At 42.6% G+C, this 19,235-nt stretch overlaps 1 protein-coding gene across 12 annotated transcripts in view; it reads right to left on the reverse strand.

Moving 5' to 3' along the window:
• Nucleotides 1–19,235, reverse strand: part of LOC135504298 (tight junction protein ZO-1-like) — a 146,938-nt gene that overhangs the window by 67,410 nt on the left and 60,293 nt on the right. Inside the window, exon 1 of one of the 12 annotated variants that reach the window (XM_064922806.1) lies at nt 18,451–18,875. The exons of the other annotated variants lie outside the window; for them this stretch is intronic. Coding sequence (XP_064778878.1) covers nt 18,451–18,474 — 24 coding nt within the window. The 5' untranslated portion in view covers nt 18,475–18,875. Of the gene's footprint in view, nt 1–18,450; nt 18,876–19,235 lie in introns of those variants that run through there. 12 annotated transcript variants of the gene reach the window in all.

Raw genomic sequence — 19,235 nt, forward strand, 5'->3', positions numbered from 1 at the left:
TTGGTATTTTGATGATTTGTGTTAAAAAACATCCTAAAGATTGATTCCATACATCGTTTGACTTGTTTCTTTGACCTGTAATGGAACTTTGAGTTGTCGTATGGGCAAAGTGCTCGCGCCTCTTGAAGACGGATTACTGGGCTGAACACGCTAACAACAATTGGCTATTTGGACATAAACAATGGACTTCATGGAACAAATCAGTAATTTATTGTCGAACTGGGATTCCTGAGAGTGCCTTCTGATGAAGATCGTCAAAGGTAAGTGAATATTTATAGTGTTATTTCTAACATCTGTTGACTCCAACATTGCGGATATTTCTTTGGCTGGATTGGGCTCTGAGCGCCATTCTCAGGCTATGCTTTTTCCGTAAAGTTTTTTTGAAATCTGACACAGCGTTTGCATTAGGAAGAAGTTTATCTTCAATTCTGTGAATAACACTTGTATCTTTTATCAATGTTTATTATGAGTATTTCTGCAAAATCACCGGATGTTTTGGAATCAAAACATTACTGCACGTAACGCGCCAATGTAAACTGAGATTTTTGGATATAAATATGCACATTATCGAACAAAACATACATGTATTGTGTAACATGATGTCCTATGAGTGTCATCTGATGAAGATCACCAAAGGATAGTGATTCATTTTATCTATATTTCTACTTTTTGTGACTCCTATCTTTGGCTGGAAAAATGGCTGTGTGTTTTTTTGACTTGGCTATGACCTAACATAATTATATGTTGTGCTTTCGCTGTAAAGCCTTTTTGAATTTGGACACGATGGGAAGATTAACAAGAAGTTTCTTTCATTTGCTGTATTGGACTTGTTAATGTGTGAAAGTTACATATTTCAAAAAAATATTTTTGAATTTCGCACGCTGCCTTTTCAGCGGAATGTTGTCGAGGGGTTCTGCTAGAGGAACGCCTACCCTAGAAAGGTTTGAACCCACCGTTGCTAGGCCGTCATGGAAAATAAGAATGTGTTCTTAACTGACTTTTTTCTCTCAAATAACGCCCACAATCGGTGTCCAAAAATGCCAATTACCAATTGTTATGAAAACTTGAAATTGGCCCTAATTAAATTGGCCATTCCGATTAATCGGTTGACCTCTAAAGTGTATACAGGCTACGGCGTCTCAAAATGGACAAGTAGTACCTTTGCCGCTTTTTTTCTCGTTCTTTCAAGTGAATGTCTTTTGAGTATGTGGGCACACTTGTTCGCCGCTGTCACGCCCTGACCATAGAGAGCTTTTATTCTCTATGTTGGTTAGGTCGGGGTGTGATATCTAGTTGAATTATATTTCTATGTTGGCCTAGAATGGTTCCCAATCAGAGGCAGCTGTTTATTGTTGTCTCTGATTGGTGATCATATTTAGGTAGCCATTTTCCCATTGTGCTTTGTGGGATTTTGCCTATGTTTAGTTGCCTGTAAGCATTATTATAGCTTCACGTTTTCGTTTGTTCGTTTTGTAGGTTTGTTCTTTGAAGTTTTCTATTCCATAATAAAGGATGAAAACATACTACACTGCATCTTGGTCTACTCCTTATGCCGAACGTGACAGCCGCCAGCCAAACTGATGCATGTTGACGTGTTTAGCCACATAGCCTTATATAAAGGATTTACATAGCTGGTGAGGTATAGAGTGAACTAATATAGAGTAAAAACAATCCACATTACTGTGTAGTACCTTACGAGGAGGAGGAGTGCCTGGTGCCTTGGGTTGTGTGCAGCCCTCTGGATGGCTGGTGTTCTGTAAATGGGCTATACATCACTGCTCCACTCAGGAGATGTGACAGATTCCACAAACACCTGGCTGCTATCAGCCAACCACAGACAGGCTCCAGAGCAGAGAGCTGTACCGAGGGGATGACATGACACCACAGGCTTTCCTATGACATAACCCTCCCTAAGCTCCTCCTCATAATATTTGGAATGTGTGTACTAGGTAAAACACCCCTCATTTCATAAGCCTGATGAATACTGGGATAGACAAAAGAACGCTTCCCTTTACATTGGTCTGGATCATCTATGCTCTGATGTACTCAACAGCAATGTAGCCCAAATTATTATTACTTTTATCTTGCTCTCTTAAATCACATTTAACATTTTATAACTAGTCAAATTAAAATGAGCTGCCAACTCAACCGCTCAGACAATATTGGCCGGTCAAGTGTTTTTTTTTCTTCACAATCCGTCTATTAATAGCCTGCGTGCCTGCTCTGTACGGAGGAGAGAAAGAGGGAGAGAGAGGCCCTGCAAACCAATCACACAGGCTTTCATATTTTAGAGTATAGCGAAGGCAAGTGTCGGCCAATCAGACGTGGGCAACACCCACAGCAGCGGCATGTACCAGCAGCCAGCTTTTCCTCGTGATGTCACCGTGGGTAAGTGTAACCATGGCAACCGTATCTGTCCTCTAGCTGGATCCCAGAGGAAGGAGGGCCCAGAATGCAGCTGCATCCTATGCCCTGTGACACACACAGAGAATCACATGGTCTGGCTGAGAGGCATGCACACATTACCAAACACACTCTCATGCAATCGCAGCCCTCTGGATTCACATCTGTTTCTCAAATGAACATATACGTTCAACACTATATATGCAAACACATGCGCAAGGTAAACACAGAAAACATGCTTTTCGAGTGTGGCAGTAAGGACAGTAGCTGAACGCACCTCTACCCAGTAAGGAAAGAAGTCCCAGCAGACCGAGTCCCACCAAGCTGTGATGAGAGGAGACAGCCAGCAGGCTGATGATACAGTGCTGCCTCGCTGCTGAATGTGCTGACACACTAAAACATGCTGGAGTCAATTAATTTCAACTAGCACTGACTCACTCAGCTCATACCCTGAGAACTCACCCTGTCACACTCATCATCAAGCTCTCATGGGGATTTCTGCTTTACAAACAAGACGGACACACTAATATCTGATGGTAATAGTCAGAATAAAATACAAAACCTATAATCCATGGCATTCGGGATTAAAAAGTAAATCTCTGCCATGTTCCTCTTGCTCTCTCTCAAAGGTCCATGCTGTCTGTCTCACAAAGGCAGGATAGATGAGCTGGAAAGGACATGCGGAACTGACACAAACCCTACGTGAATTGCTCCTGAATGAGGCTCCATGGTGACCTTCACTTGCTGCCCATAGTGTGATGTCAGTCCCAGGAGCTGGGAGCATGGCCTGTGGGACACAACACTGTTTGTGGATGGCGCGTGCTGTCTGTGTACTGCTGTCTTTAATGTTAAGGAGGATTTACTAACTGAAGTCTTTCCTCAGGCTCTGTAGGCTCTGACCCTTCTGTTGTTTACTGACCCTCTACTCTCACATCTGGGCTGGTGAGCGGCAGCTCTGGGTGACCTGCCTGGTGTACCTGGTCACCAGCAGCAGGAAATGGGAACGGGTTTCTTTCAAATACCAGGCCAGCTGAAGTATTAGAAAGAAAACATGATATTTCTGCTCCTATATCAGGCGACTGCAGTACAGAGCCAATCCTGCCTGGCTTAACCCCTGTAACTTCCAGAGGATGACAGTCTGATGACAGCCCTGTCCTCTACCCTCTGCCCGGTCAGAGAACTTCAGCGACAGTAGAGCTTATTATATATTATGAACTCGGTGGTTCGAGCCCTGAATGCTGATTGTCTGAAAGCAGTGGTATACCACAGGTATGACAAAACATTTTATTTTTCCTGCTCTAATTACATTGCTGAGGCCAATACACCACGGCTAAGGGCTGTATCCAGGCACTCTGTGTTGCGTCGTGCATAAGAACAGCTCTTATCTGTGGCATATTGGCCATATACCAGACCCCCTCGAGCCTTATTTCTTAATTATAGCACCAACATCAACTTCTCACTGCTCTAAGGAGTGAAGAATGGTTATTTCTGAATGCTGTAACTATAATGGTATTACACATGTATAATGTGAAGTGCTACTCCATAGGTCGCTGCCTTGCCTGCCTTGTCCACTAAACCCTCCCCATCCATCCCTCCCCTGTCTGTCCTATGAAATGTGACCAATCTCGCTACATGAGCTTAAGTCAAATTTTGTGAAATATGAGAAAGCTATGCTGCTTTGAAAGTTGATAAACTTATGAGACAAGTAGGAGAAGATGCCATTGAAAGATGTTGCTAAGATTTCCACTCTTGCTAGAGAGCTCCTTTGTTTGTGCCCATTCAGCATCGCTCACACTCTCTTAAGCCTTGGCCCCACCCATCACTTTAAGAATTCACATGCAAATGATCACGTCAGCATGGCATTGTCCTCTAGAAAGTCTTCTCTACTTACTGAGATCTGTCGATAGCACCAGTTAAATTCAGTGCAGCAATGTTTTTGAGAGCTGTAGCAACAATTTTGCAGTTGTTCATAGCTATATATCTTTCCATAACATCTGGGGTAGCAAAGACGATCTATACAGTGCATTTGGAAAGTATTCAGACACCTTGACTTTTACCACATTGTTAGGCTACAGCCTTATTCTAAAAATGGATTGCATTTATTTTTTCATCAATCTTCACACAATACCCCATAATGACAAAGCAAAAACTGTTTTTTATTTAAAAAAATTCATGTTTATTACAAACAAAAGACTGAAATATCACATTTCCACAAGTATTCAGACCCTTTACTCAGTACTTTGTAGAAACACCTTTGGTAGCGATTACAGCCTCGAGTCTTCTTAGGTATGACACTACAAGCTTGGCACACCTGTATTTGGAGAGTTTCTCCCATTCCTCTCCGCAGATCCTCTCAAGCTCTGTCAGGTTGGATGGGGATCGTCGATGCACGCTATTTTCAGGTCTCTCCAGAGATCTTTGATCGGGTTCAAGTCCGGGCTCTGGCCACTCAAGGACATTGAGACTTGTCCCGAAGCCACTCCTGTGTAGTCTTGGTTGTGTGCTTAGGGTCATTGTCCTGTTGGAATAGGGTCATTGTCCTGTTGGAAGGTGAACTTTCGCCCCAGTCTGAGATCCTGAGCACTCCGGAACAGGTTTTCATCAAGGCTCTCTCCATACTTTGCTCCGTTCATCTTTCCCTTGATCCTGCCTAGTCCCCCAGTCCCTGAAGAACAATCTTACAGCACGATGTTGCCACCACCATGATTCACAAACTCCAAGCGGGCTGTCATGTGTCTTTCACTGAGGAGTGGCGTCCATCTGGCCACTCTACCATAAAGGCCTGATTTTTGGAGTGCTGCAGAGATGGTTGTCCTTCTGGAAGATTCTCCCATCTCCACAGAGGAACAATAAAGCTCTGTAAGAGTGACCATCGGGTTCTTGGTAACCTCCCTGACCAAAGACCTTTTCCCCCGATTGCTCAGTTTGGCCGGGTTGGCCAGCTCTAGGAAGAGTCATGGTGGTTCCCAATTTCTTCCATTTAAGAATGATGGAGGCCAATGTGTTCTTGGGGGTGTTCAATGCTGCAGAAATGTTTTGGTACCCTGCCCCAGATCTGTGCCTTGACATAATTCTGTCTCGGGGCTCTACGGACAATTCCTTTGACCACCTGGCTTTGTTTTTGCTCTGACATGCACTGTCAACCTTATATAGACAGGTGTGTGCCTTTTCAAATCATGTCCAATCAATTGAATTTAACACAGGTGGACTCCAATCAAGTTGTAGAAACATTTTAAGGATGATCAATGGAAACAGGATGCACTTAAGCTCAATTTCGAGTCTCACAGCAAAGGGCCTGAATATTTATGTTAATTATTTGTAATAAATATGCCTATATTTCTAAAAACCTGTTTTCGCTTTGTCATTATGGGGTATTGTGTGTAGATTGATGAGGATTTTTTATTTATTTAATCCATTTTAGAATAATACTAACAGAATGTGGAAAAGGTCAAGGGGTCTGAATACTTTTCGAATGCACTGTATACTGACCAGGGAAGCTCCCAATCTGTTATAGAAGCCTGTGTCAAGACAGACCAATCAGGATTCATATCTCGGGCTAGTCCAAACCCTCCGTTATCTCAGCCAATCATGTCGAGACAGAAAGGATCCTGTCTTTCTCCCTATATACAGTGGGGCAAACAAGTATTTAGTCAGCCACCAATTGTGCAAGTTCTCCCACTTAAAAATATGAGAGGCCTGTAATTTTCATCATAGGTACACTTCAACTATGACAGACAAAATTAGAAGAAAAAAAATCCAGAAAATCACATTGTAGGATTTATTATTAATTTATTTGCAAATTATGGTGAAAAATAAGTATTTGGTCAATAACAAAAGTTTATCTCAATACTTTGTTATATACCCTTTGTTGGCAATGACAGAGGTCAAAAGTTTTCTGTAAGTCTTCACACACTGTTGCACTGGTACTTTGGCCCATTCCTCCATGCAGATCTCCTCTAGAGCAGTGATGTTTTGGGGCTGTTGCTGGGCAACACGGACTTTCAAATCCATCCAAAGATTTTCTATGGGGTTGAGATATGGAGACTGGCTAGGCCACTCCAGGACCTTGAAATGCTTCTTACGAAGCCACTCCTTCGTTGTCCGGGCGGTGTGTTTGGGATCATTGTCATGCTGAAAAACCCAGCCACATTTCATCTTCAATGCCCTTGCTGATGGTTTTCCCTCAAAATCTCGTGATACATGGCCCCATTCATTCTTTCCTTTACACGGATCAGTCGTCCTGGTCCCTTTGCAGAAAAACAGCCCCAAAGCATGATGTTTCAACCCCATGCTTCACAGTAGGTAGGGTGTTCTTTGGATGCAACTCAGCATTCCTTGTCCTCCAAACACGATGAGTTGACTTTTTACCAAAAAGTTATATTCTGGTTTCATCTGACCATATGACATTCTCCCAATCTTCTTCTGGATCATCCAAATGCTCTCTAGCAAACTTCAGACGGGCCTGGACATGTACTGGCTTAAGCAGGGGGACACAACTGGTACTGCAGGATTTGAGTCCCTGGCGTCGTAGTGTGTTACTGATGGTAGGCTTTGTTACTTTGGTCCCAGCTCTCTGCAGGTCATTGACTAGGTCCCCCAGTGTGGTTCTGGGATTTTTGCTTGTGATAATTTTGACCCCACGGGGTGAATTCTTGCGTGGAGCCCCAGATCGAGGGAGATTATCAGTGGTCTTGCATGTCTTCCATTTCATAATAATTGCTCCCACAGTTGATTTCTTCAAACCAAGCTGCTTACCTATTGCAGATTCAGTCTTCCAAGCCTGGTGCAGGTCTACAATTTTGTTTCTGGTGTTCTTTGACAGCTCTTTGGTCATGGCCATAGTGGAGTTTGGTGTGTGACTGTTTGAGGTTGTGGACAGGTGTCTTTTATACTGATAACAAGTTCAAACAGGTGCCATTAATACAGGTAATGAGTGGAGGACAGAGGAGCCTCTTAAAAGAAGTTACAGGTCTGTGAGAGCCAGAAATCTTGCTTGTTTGTAGGTGACCAAATACTTATTTTCCACCATAATTTGCAAATAAATTAATAAAAAAATCCTACAATGTGATTTTCAAGGATTTCTTTTTTCATTTTGTCTGTCAGAGTTGAAGTGTACCTGTGATGAAAATTACAGGCCTCTCATCTTTTTAAGTGGGAGAATTTGCACAATTGGTGGCTGACTAAATACTTTTTGCCCCACTGTAGCTTAGTGATTTCTAATTGGCTAAACTTGGCTCATAATTAAAATGTTTTATTCATATTTACGGATCCCATACAAGTTCGTATTTAAGGTACATTAAAGTTCACATGTTCAAGAAGGCATTTTTTATTTTTAATATTTCTATTTAAAAAACGGCCCTACTGTGATGTAGAAACTAGAATCAAACGTCCCCGATCCTGTAACCAGTCACAAATGAGGATTATTTCATCTAAGAGACTTTCACAGTGCTGATTTGCAGCAGTGCTACCCAGTGACCTAGAGAGATACAGTAGGCCTAGCATATCATTCCCAGCTAGCCCACCAGCAAAGTCATCCCCACTCAACCAGATCCTAACTGTCCTCTCTCTCAGCCATCAGCAGTAGGGATGGAGCATGATGAACTTCACTTGGAACACAAACCTGTCCCCACAAACACCCTCTGTTCTGTTCAGCAGCACTATCAGAGCCTAAGGGTCAAAGCTCCACTGAGCCACTTCCTCAAAACATATCCTGCACTTCACTCATAAATCACTGTCAAAAAGGTATCTAATGAACTGGTAGGGCTGGACGGTATACAGTATTTTACTATATACACCGGTATTGATGCACAGACTGGTTTGGGTTTTTACTTTAACTTCTATAACGGTATTTCATCAGAATTGTTCTCACTAAAACAAAGCTTTTCTTTGTCTACAGCTTTTTCATCTAGTCTGAAGTTGAAGTTTTTTGTTGTTGTTAAGTTTGATAATGTGCACTAGGTTATTAGTTAGCTAGCTAGCTAACGTTAGCTTGCTAACAGAGCAATGCTCAGAGTGGTAAGTGCAGCACAATGCACACAACATTAAATGCTTTACCAAGCTAGCTATCTGGCCACTGTAGCTAGTAACATACTTAAATCACAATGGATTAGTTTCCATGAAGCAGCCTGTAGCTGGCCATCAAGAGTCAATGTAGTGTCTTTACTTTACCTAGCTAGCACAACAGCTAGTTAGCTAGTGAACATTAGCCAGCTTGCTAAACATATATCTATGGGCTGTGTGAGATTATGGAGGGTTTATTAAATATTTTCTTTCACATCTTGCTAGCCAGTTATCTAGCTGTGACCATCTGGCTAGTATCAACAAGGGCTTTGTAGAACAATAGCCAACTAGCTAGATGTGCTAATGTTACTAGCATTGACTAGACCATAAAGCAACACACTTGGAAATGCATGACCAAACAACGCTACGGCCACATTCTGGTTTGGAGAATTTGACGACGTGGCTGAAGACTTAAAGGTCTGCCAACACTCTGTTCTGATGTGCTACGTACTATCGGTAGGCAAACGTTTGACAATCCTGACGTTGAGTCTGACCCATTAGACTGCAATGAGGTCAGGGACGATAACCAGGCCCATGCAGGCAGCAGGGAATCTGGCCTTGCCAGCCAACAGGAGTCTGTAAACCCCCCCACCCCCCCCCCCCACACACACACACAAACTTAACACAGGTCAGGAATGTGCTGATAAAAAAGCTCTCCAACTCTCTCGCGCTCTCCCTCCTTTTATCTCTTTCCCTTGCTTCTCTCTCGCTTTTTCTCTTTTTGATAACACTGGAAATACTGAGCTCAGTATGAGAACATGCAGAGCGAGAGATTGTAACACTCAGGAAGATTACTGCATTAGTTTACTTATCACAGGACACTAACAGAAACGTTTGAAAGAACAGGCTCGTGGTAGGTTGTGAAAAACAGAAAAATTCAACAAGCCATTGTTTCCAATCAAACACAAATCAGAGGTTCAGTAATTGGCCCCTAACAACTCTGCCATAGGAGGAGGAACATCTCCTGCTAGTGAATGGGCCTTTCAGAATGAGCAACATAAGGCAGGGCCTAACGAAGGGAGGTTAATTAACGGTGGCTGGGGATGGGGGTGTGTTGGCTAGTGTCGTCCCATGGAGCTAAAACCAAACACGGCCCCTGACAAAACGTTCCTATGTCACCATTCTTGAGCTGGGATTTGAAAAACAAAAACACGCACACACACTGCTGATGTGGTAAAACAAAGGGTGTATTCAGCAGGGGGTCCTTGAGGCTGACCATGTTGGCCTCCAGAGAGCGATGGTGCCTGTCCCTACAGTAGAGGACAACAGAGCAGCTTCCCATCTAAAACAGTTTGTGCATATATTATGACGACATTTTGTGGCATTTGTTTGTTTTGGCCTTTGGCAAGGGTTTCTTCGGCTGTTCGTGCACACACAAAAAAACAATTGAGGCAAGTCAAAGTTCGGAAACCGAAGTTTACGCTCCTTCATCGGTGATTGGTCAGTAGGGATTCTAAAATTAAATGTTTGTTGTCAATCAATGAGACAACTAATTTTCCATGCACATTTTTTCACTTGAGAAATACTGTACCTAACATCCTAGTTAATGTAAAAATTGTATGACTAAGATTTCTTGAGTTTCGATTAATTTGGACTGTGTATACTGGCTACAGCGTCTCAAGATGGAAAAACAATGCTATTTCCGCATTTCTCGTTTTCAAGCGATGGTCGAAGGTATGCGAGCACACTCGTTCGGTTCGCCTAGCCGATTTCAGCTAGGAGCCAGCTGAGCCGGAGCATGCGGAAGCCATACCCACTACCCCAGCAGGGCTGGGCCTCCATATACACACACGCACAGCAGGGTCACATGGCCCAGCCCCACTAAAACCAGAAGCCAAGTCCACTCAGAGAAATTCCCAAGTTTTCAGAGCCTCTCAGTTATAATGGCCATGTTGTGGGCCAGGCTGAGGCCTACATTTACTGAATTAATGAGTTGGTTACTGTTAGGGGCCGGGCAGCCATAAGACATAATAATAATAACAACAAACCATAATTAATAACACCAACATCTAGCAAGAGCTTTGGTTCTTCTCTAGGTTTCATCCTAGGTTCCTGCCTTTTCCTGCCACTGTGCCTCTACATCGGCATTGCTTGTTCATTGAGGGGTTTTAGGCTTGGTATCTGTATAAGCACCGTGGCGTCTGCTTATGTAAAAAAGGGTTTTATAAATACATTTGATTGATTGATTAAACTCTAGATAAACTCAGCCTCAATCTAGGCATAGACCCAGTATCTCATTATACATGAACTAATTACAACATAGAAGTTACAGGGGACAGGGGGAGGGGGCTATATGTTGACTCAAAGGGCTGGGATCCTGAGAGAGAGATGTAACAGAGGACAACATTCTCAGGTTCCACCTTAAAAGGGGTAAATAAGAGACACGTGACAAGGGTGTGCACACAGTGTGCACACTATTGCCTCAGTCAAGTACACCATCAGAACTCAACAGGAGTTGTGTGCATTGTGAGAAAACATTGTCTGCCATAGCCATTTGTCAAAGACAGACAACAGAGTTGTTTTGAGTGTGTGTGTGTGTGTGTGTAAACAGTGGCAGGAAGGCCTTGTTTGAATGCTTATCCTGACTGCACGTATAAAATTGGTCATTATAGACAATTTAAATTTGTAGTTTGTATAAACAGGACACTGGAGCATACAAAAAGAGAGCAAAGATTACATTCTTTCTCCTGAGGAACTGTAATTGTATTACTGGAAAACGAACATTACCTCAAATGCCTTTCTGAGAAATTACAACTCATACACTTAATTAAAAGGTGAATTCTACAATTTCACAAATGGTGACTATATAACATTTGAAAGGGATTTCCAGTGGAGTAAAACTCAGAGGGCAGAGTTGAACAGTAGAAAATAGCAGGCTTAGGTTTTGCTGTGTTAATTATGCAATTTACCAAAGTAAACCAAGTTGCTTCCGGGGCTGGAGTAATTATATTTTTCCTGTGTACTGAGTCGGACTTTAAACACAAAATAACAGTGGATGGGAGAGGATAGGGGAAGGTGGGAAGAGTAGAGGCGGCAGCTTGCTTCAGTTCGGCTGGCGCCTAGCCCAGATCCGAAAGTGTGTGCTCTCATACTCCCTTAAAAGACCTTCACTTGATAAACAAGAAAAAAAGCAGCAATAGTATTGTCCATTTTGAGATGGCGTAGCCAGTATTTTTTTTTATTTAACCAGGAAAAGCCCATTGAGACCCATATTCTCTTTTTCAAGGGAGACCTGGCCAAGACAACATCAACAATCAATACATTACAGAATTAAAACATACACCATGAGCCAGTATTTTTAAATCCTTTCAGTGGCACTAACATATCTAGATGAAGCATGGACTGTAGACTACTACTAGAGAAGGCAGTCTTGCCTAATACTGTGAATGTCCTAGGGACCACCTAGCAACCACCTAGCAGCCTGGGAATGGTAACTGCTGGTATACACTTCCTGAAAATAGTCAGAATTATTCTAAGAGAGCTCACTTCATTTTGGCATTTTTGCCGTCATTTTTGCAGAGGAGATCTTAGTGCAGTATTTCAAAGATTTTCACGAAATCGAGTCGTCTCTCATTGAATGAAAACCAAGACTTTACTGAAGAATCCCTACTGTTGACCAATCACCGATGAAGGGCATAGAGACTTCAGCTACCGACTTCGGCTTGCCTCAAGAAAAAAAAGAAAAAAAAACATCACAAAATGCCAGCTGGGAAGTATGTTGACGTCTTAAAGAGGGTGAAAGAAGGAAGGAGGGAGGAATAGGTGAACATGGCAGAGTTGCTCAACGGGACAGACATGAACTAAAAGAACACTAACTTAAGAATCTCTCTCTCTCTCTCTCTCTCTCTCTCTCTCTCTCTCTCTCTCTCTCTCTCTCTCTCTCTCTCTCTCTCTCTCTCTCTCTCTCTCTCTCTCTCTCTCTCTCTCTCTCTCTCTCTCTCTCTCTCTCTCTCTCTCTCAAAGTGTTCTGGGGGAGAGAGTGAGAGGAGAAGAAAGTGCTGTGCAGCTGCATCTGAGACTGATTTAGTCTGATCTGTATCAAGGCATGTTTTAATAAAACAACACACACAGGACAGAGCAGACATGAAATGTAGTGAATATTCAATCAACTGTATGAATGGCCAGCCTAGAACTCGGGGCCTATGGTTGAAGTATGACCATTGTAATGACATGCATATGTAAATATTGTATGTCATCATCCATAACCTCTGTCCAGATTTAGGGGCAAAAAGAATTCATGACTAAAGCAAAATAGGATGGGCTTGCACTGTGAAGAGGGCTCCAGCATTGTGGCAGGTAGGTGACCTACATAACAAAAACATGATCATTTCCCGAACGAGTGACTAAAGAAATGTAGGGTAAGCCATAGGATGAATCTATTTCAACGATCTGAGCTGCAGTCAGTCAGTCATTCACACACAGAAACAACCAGCCTTGTGCTGCTGGTGGTTCCTGACTGAGGACAAATCCTCAGAGACCTGACCTGCCAACAAGCCAAGGATGGGTGGCTTGGCTGGCCTGGGAGTGGCAGGGACATCAAATCTCCCATTTTACAAACCAAACACGCACACTGGGGTAGCTACAGAAACCCCAGTTCCTTCTCGAGGAGCCAAAACAAAAACGCCTGCCGAGATGCTGGTTGGTGCAGAGAGCAGGCACCCCTTCCCAGGGACCAGGCACCAGTGTGACTGGGGGAGATAAGTATCAATCCACTGACTCAGCAGGAGGGCCGGGGGACACACACACACAGACCTGCTCTCCCTGCTGTGTGTTTCCCTGCCTGGGAAAACACCACGACACTCCCAGTCAGTACCACAATAATCAACCATCCCTCCTCCCCCATTCATGATCCCTGTGATTATCCAGACACTTTACTCACACACAGACACACCAGTAATAACACACCATACACCAGGAGCAGCATACTGGCAGACTGGGTCGTCTACCTGTCTGAGACACTGAGAGAACATGTCGGGTCGTTCATCTTCCCCAACACACTGTGGTATCACTGGTCCTAGAATCTAGAGAAAATTAAATGTCAATCAATCTAGTCTACAGCTGTGTTTGGTACATTTAGGCTTACATAGATTAGGAATTCTGTAAGAACCCTCAAGTAAGCTGTCAAAATCAATTCTCTATCTAGCCACTATTCTGGGGTCACAGATAGAAAGCAGTGAGAAGAAAATAATGGTGGACTTCAAACAGGGAAAAGGCACCCCGATATCTCTAGAATTTAATGTTGTGATTATGGGTGAGGTCTTTTTTAAGAGGTTGCATGTGATTCAGATTATAGCCAGGCAGTGCATCTCCCCCTCTCCCCTCCCTGTAGCATGTTGTTGCTCTTTCTCTCCGTCTTGCTATAACTAACTGCCTCTGCTGTGCCCGTCAGTCTTCACATTCCTTCCACAAATAATAGGACCGATACCCACTGATAAGATAAGTGCAGCACTTCGAGTATCATTGCTACCAAAACATAACAGCAGGTTGCCCTCTCTTCCTTAACAGCAACCCATGAATAAATAACAAGGGGGAAGACACTTCCAACAAGAGCCTTTTTTTCTGTGCTGTATAAATCTACAGACTTCAAAAGAGAATGGGGAAAAAAATACTACACCACAGCAGGCCATTTAAGGAGCATTTTAATTAAACCTATCCCAAGAAATATGTGCATTCTGAGCAGCCATTTTTGACATTTTGCATTCCAGTCCCCCTCTTGACCCATTTGGTTTTGAGCAGAGGTTGGGTGCTCCAACTAGCTATCATAGGAGCCAAGACCGAGAAACACCACAGTGCTTATTTCACGATCGTATGCAACACAGCCATGTGGAACTGGAATAGAATATGGCATTGGACAGGCTGAAGGACAGCACCCTTGCCAAGAATGCTCTGAAGGCCCCAGCGGTCAGTGACAAGTGTTCAGCTGCTGCTCATCCAGGGGCAACAGTCAACTCCCCTGGGACGACGGGATCTATCTTGGACCCAGACCGTGTCAGTTTGGGACATCTTAATGAAGTCTCCAGCATGGTTGAGTGCACTCAACAGAAGAGAAAGGGGGTTGGGGAGAGGAAGAGGGGGAAATGCCACTCCCTGGAGAAAATACACAGGATCTCCTCTTGTGACGGAGAGAAAAGCCCTGGCTTAGCATTGCAATGTCCACTCATGGTAATAACACAGCGATTACAGAATTCCAGCACTATTCAATCAAATAAAAAACACACAACAGCTACACATTAAAGCTTTGCAATGTTTCATCATCTAAATGTGTAAAACCTCGTCCCAATAGAAAGGTGAAGTTGGAAACAAAATACGTTTGCTTATGTGGGTGATCGTTAATGGGACAATTGATGGCTACAACCATCAAACTAGTAGTCGTAGTTTTAAGGATAATCAAAAACAACTGTGGCGCACATTCATGTTATCAACTTATCGTTCTATTTATCGTTATTGCGTCAATTCAGGCAATTTGTCCAGGTATGGATTCTTGTCCTTATCGACCTACTCTAATTCAAACACAATCCAAAACAAACCATGTTTGTACATCAAATGTATGTAAAACATTTCAATAATTTATCATACTACATGTTTTAATATATCTCCATAAGTAACTGTAGTTTATAATGCATGTTATGAATGATTTATGAGAGACAGTGTAAACAATTAGGCTACCGTTGCATAAGACAGAAGAGCTGTCTGGGTCGAGTTAAGAGATTCTCCGGTACTTTTGTCTACTTTTTAGGCAGTATTTCTGAACGTCAAGCTCACGAGTCAAAAAGTGGTCCCGGAAAACTGTGTCACATATGTGCACACGACACTACTCTCTCTCGCTCTGCTGTGTGTGCATCTTGCTAGCTGTCATTCAAATGGCAAGGGACTGAAGCTCATTGGCTAGAACTTGAAATGCTCGGGGGCTGGCCCACCTGGGGGAAAATGGCGTTGCACAGCTTCCAGTAAACAGTCACTTAGGGATTGTGTCTAACTAGGGATTGTGTGGCTCTAATTGTGGTAATACAGTAATTCTGCATGTATGAACTACACATTGACACATCCAGCCCAAAGCAGGAAGTTTAAAATATACTTACTAGTCACCAAAGTTCTGTAGCATGTCTTTAAGCATAACATGATTGTATTTCACTATTAGATAAACTAGTGACAAAAAAGTGGAGTCTAGATAACTTATTTATTAGAACACTTTGTTATTTTAGAACACTTTGTCTGACCACAACTGAGAGTTCAGCTGCACAAGTGGCCAGGGCTCCTAGCTCCTCTCTTCATGTGGGCCACTTGAGACGCTCTGTCCGCAGGCCCTCTCATGGCACAAAGAAAGAGAGCGAGAGAGACTAGCCCTGTCTGCACGAAAACGTCCAGCAGCTCGCTCTAGCCATAGTTTTTTTTAAAGGACCACAAAGAGCGACCAGTGATACTGGAAAACAAAAACATCCCGTCTCCAGGCCACAGAGAAGCCTGATTGCACCCCCCCATCGCTGATGTAAATGTGAGATGTGTAATCATCAAAGGAAAACAGAAGACGTACCGCTCTGAGTGAGTCCACTAAGGCCACAGGGACTCGTCCTCATAATTACCACAGCCTCTCCAGTCATACATGAGAGGGAGAACAAGAGCACAGACTGCAAAGCCTTTCAACCCCATTGCTTTCACTAATTTCACTACTCTTCTTTCACCCTGAAAACACAAGCATGTGGCCTATTTTTAGAGCGAGCTGATACAATAAATTATTTGTATTTTGTTGTGTTGTACTCCTATTCAGCGAGTGTAAACAGTGAAAGGCAAGGGAGGGATGAGGACAGAATTAAAATGTAGTGTGGAAGAAGAGTTCATGTCTTCATTTTCATGCAGGCTGCATGAGCTGGATTAATGGGGTTTCACACAGCTTTTGAAATGTTGGCAACAAACACATCCACTCCTACTTCGTGCTCCAGGAGAAACACTACTATGGAAATGCTGTTGCTACTACTACTGTGCTGAGTGAGCTCTCCCTAATCCCTTTCTCAGATAAACATGAGGCTGTGCTGCACACTTCCTCCAAGACAGGAAATGCATTATGATGAGGACAATAATAAGTAAACAATTACTATGTGACACTGTAAAATCTACAATTACCTGACCATGACATGGATAATGAACAGAATTCTTACATCTTTCCTGGTTATTAGGGTTTGATTTCAGCATTCTTGACCTTTGACAGAGATGATGTCACCACAACTACAGATGTGACACCTGGAACAGGCCATGATCACAACACTGGTCTAGAAACAGCCTATTAATTCAGATCATTCTCTGTGTCCTTCATAACTCAATGTGACTCTGACCACTGGAATATGCGTGGTGAAATTCCTCTGGACGAAGTCGTAGTACACATGGGCCTGTGACAGGACAGATAAAACCATAGGCATTCAAGTTACACTTTTCACACAACATTGCTGGCATTACTCATAGCTAGAGAGATATTGCATGTATGGTGTGTTGTACTACAAACATCTATAGGAGTTAAATAGTTATGTGAAGTGAATTGGGGGGGGGGGGGGGGGGTCTGGGGGACATGCACTGCTTAATGTGGCCCACAAGCTATTCCTTAATCAAGCAGTGATCCCAAACATCAGCCCCTAACTCAAAGTAAGGTAAGGTATCCTATAATGAAAACATAATAGTTCAAGCAGAGGTGATGTATTCAGATTGAACAAGTGGGCCAGAGAGTGACGGCCAAATGAACCAGAAGGCTTATTTCATAGTGAACACATGCTGGTAGCAACACATTCTAAAACAGATGATAGCCTTCTTGGCAGACCAAACACCATCCAGCAAACAGAACGTTACACTTCAGTTGTCACTTGCACTTACTTTATTTCAATGGACAGTTTAAATATCTAAAGTATGTTGTAGTGTGACACACCACATAGGACAACCCTGCATTACATCATCTGAGATGGTTCCACCTGAACTGGAAAAACAGACCAAACCTGAATTTCATTAGTGTGAAACTACATTACACATTCCTAGGTTGTCAGACAACTCTGTGTGACAGAGGAAATGATTGACATACTTGAAAACATTGGTATTGTTGTAATTTGTGGATTAACCTATTTATAACCACTCCCAAAATGTGTTGCTACCAGCTTTCACCTGGTCAAACAAGGTTGAAACAACTCAAACCACTAGAACTGATACATGATGTACTTGAATCCACATGGCTTTGACAAGCTATGCCCCAGTCTAGTCAATCTGGGCCCTACGCAGTGTGTGTGGAGCAATAGCATGTACAGTTGAGATGTGTCTAAATTGACCCGGTTCACACGAAAATCTGCATAAGCCCAGTAAACAAACATGATGGCCCGGTGATTGACGCAGAGATAAAACTACGGGTTGTAGTTCACTATTGGTTCTAATGAACAATCGTGTCATTGTATCAAGACTATGAAATAATTGATTAACACTGGACATTATTTTACCCCGGCTTTGATTGTGGGTAAACCAACCATTACAGTGTTGCAAGGCATTACTGTAATATCGTCCATTCAAATAAAGTTTGCCAGAGTAACTGTTTTCACTGCTAAGACAAACTCAAAATTGTAACTAACCATCAGTATTGAAGAAATGGTATGTGGTCCCCATATGTAGATGATCCATAGGTGTTTTATTGGGGCACCTCCGACAATAATATGCATACAAGTTGTCCGTTTAGTGAGTCATCTGTTTAGTGAACCCGTTCTGTTTTGCATATTTTCAAAACATTATAAAATCCTGAATGTTTCATGATCAATACCTCCCTGGTCGCATGAATGACATTCACCTATTCACGTTCGAGCATGTCGATCTCATCGACCACTGACAACATTGACAGAGACACAAACTAGACGAACAATCTGATGTTGATAGTATTTCCCAGTTTCCCTTGATGAGAATATTATGCATTCGGCGCAAAATAAAATATACTTCATAACTTTTTTTCTGTAGTTCCGTCGGGTATCCTACCTTAGAAGCTGTTTTGGCAGACATTTTACTTGCTAGCTCCGCTCCCAAAGTAGCAAGTTAGTGTAAGTATTATCACTTCAACCAAAGCGCAAAATTCCTTCTTCTGAATTTCTCCCAGCTGCCGCCACGCCGGGCAATAATATTTTATTTTTTCAGGACGTCGAGAAACATGACCCAAATGTGTGTGTGAAAAGTCCAAAGTTCATTATCTTTCGTAGTTTGCCTTAAACGTAACTTTACCCTACATGTCTATACATCTGCAATTAATCCGTTTAAAATAACCAACTAAAATACGTTGCCTTAATGTATTTTCTCTTAAGAATGTTGACTGAAACGTTTGAAGAAAATGTAGATAACACTTCGTCCGCAAATCCAAAGCAGTAAAACTGCAATGGCAGGCTTTGTATGCCTCTCCCTGCTCGATTCTCTCCTCTCCAACCAACGATCGTGACATGTCTGACTGGAAGAGTCCATTGCACCTCTGTAGGGGTGATGGTACTGGATGGAAGCCTGGGCATTGCCATTGAACTAAATATACTTATTCTAAACAAAATATTATGATTATGCATGTATGTCGGACATTCAGGTCAAACGTATACGTTATAGTTATATAATAATTTACCTGTATAAACTATTCTTAATGCAACAACAAAAAAACGGATATCACTATTTTTATTTATAATGAACTATGCGGACCATGGACAATTGTGAAGAGAGGAGAGGGGATTTCGCTGATGTGATGCTGCTGAATGTTCACTTTTACTGGGTGACTGACAGGCCTGCGG

This window comes from Oncorhynchus masou, chromosome 2, assembly GCF_036934945.1.
Source record: "Oncorhynchus masou masou isolate Uvic2021 chromosome 2, UVic_Omas_1.1, whole genome shotgun sequence".
NCBI lineage: Eukaryota > Metazoa > Chordata > Actinopteri > Salmoniformes > Salmonidae > Oncorhynchus > Oncorhynchus masou.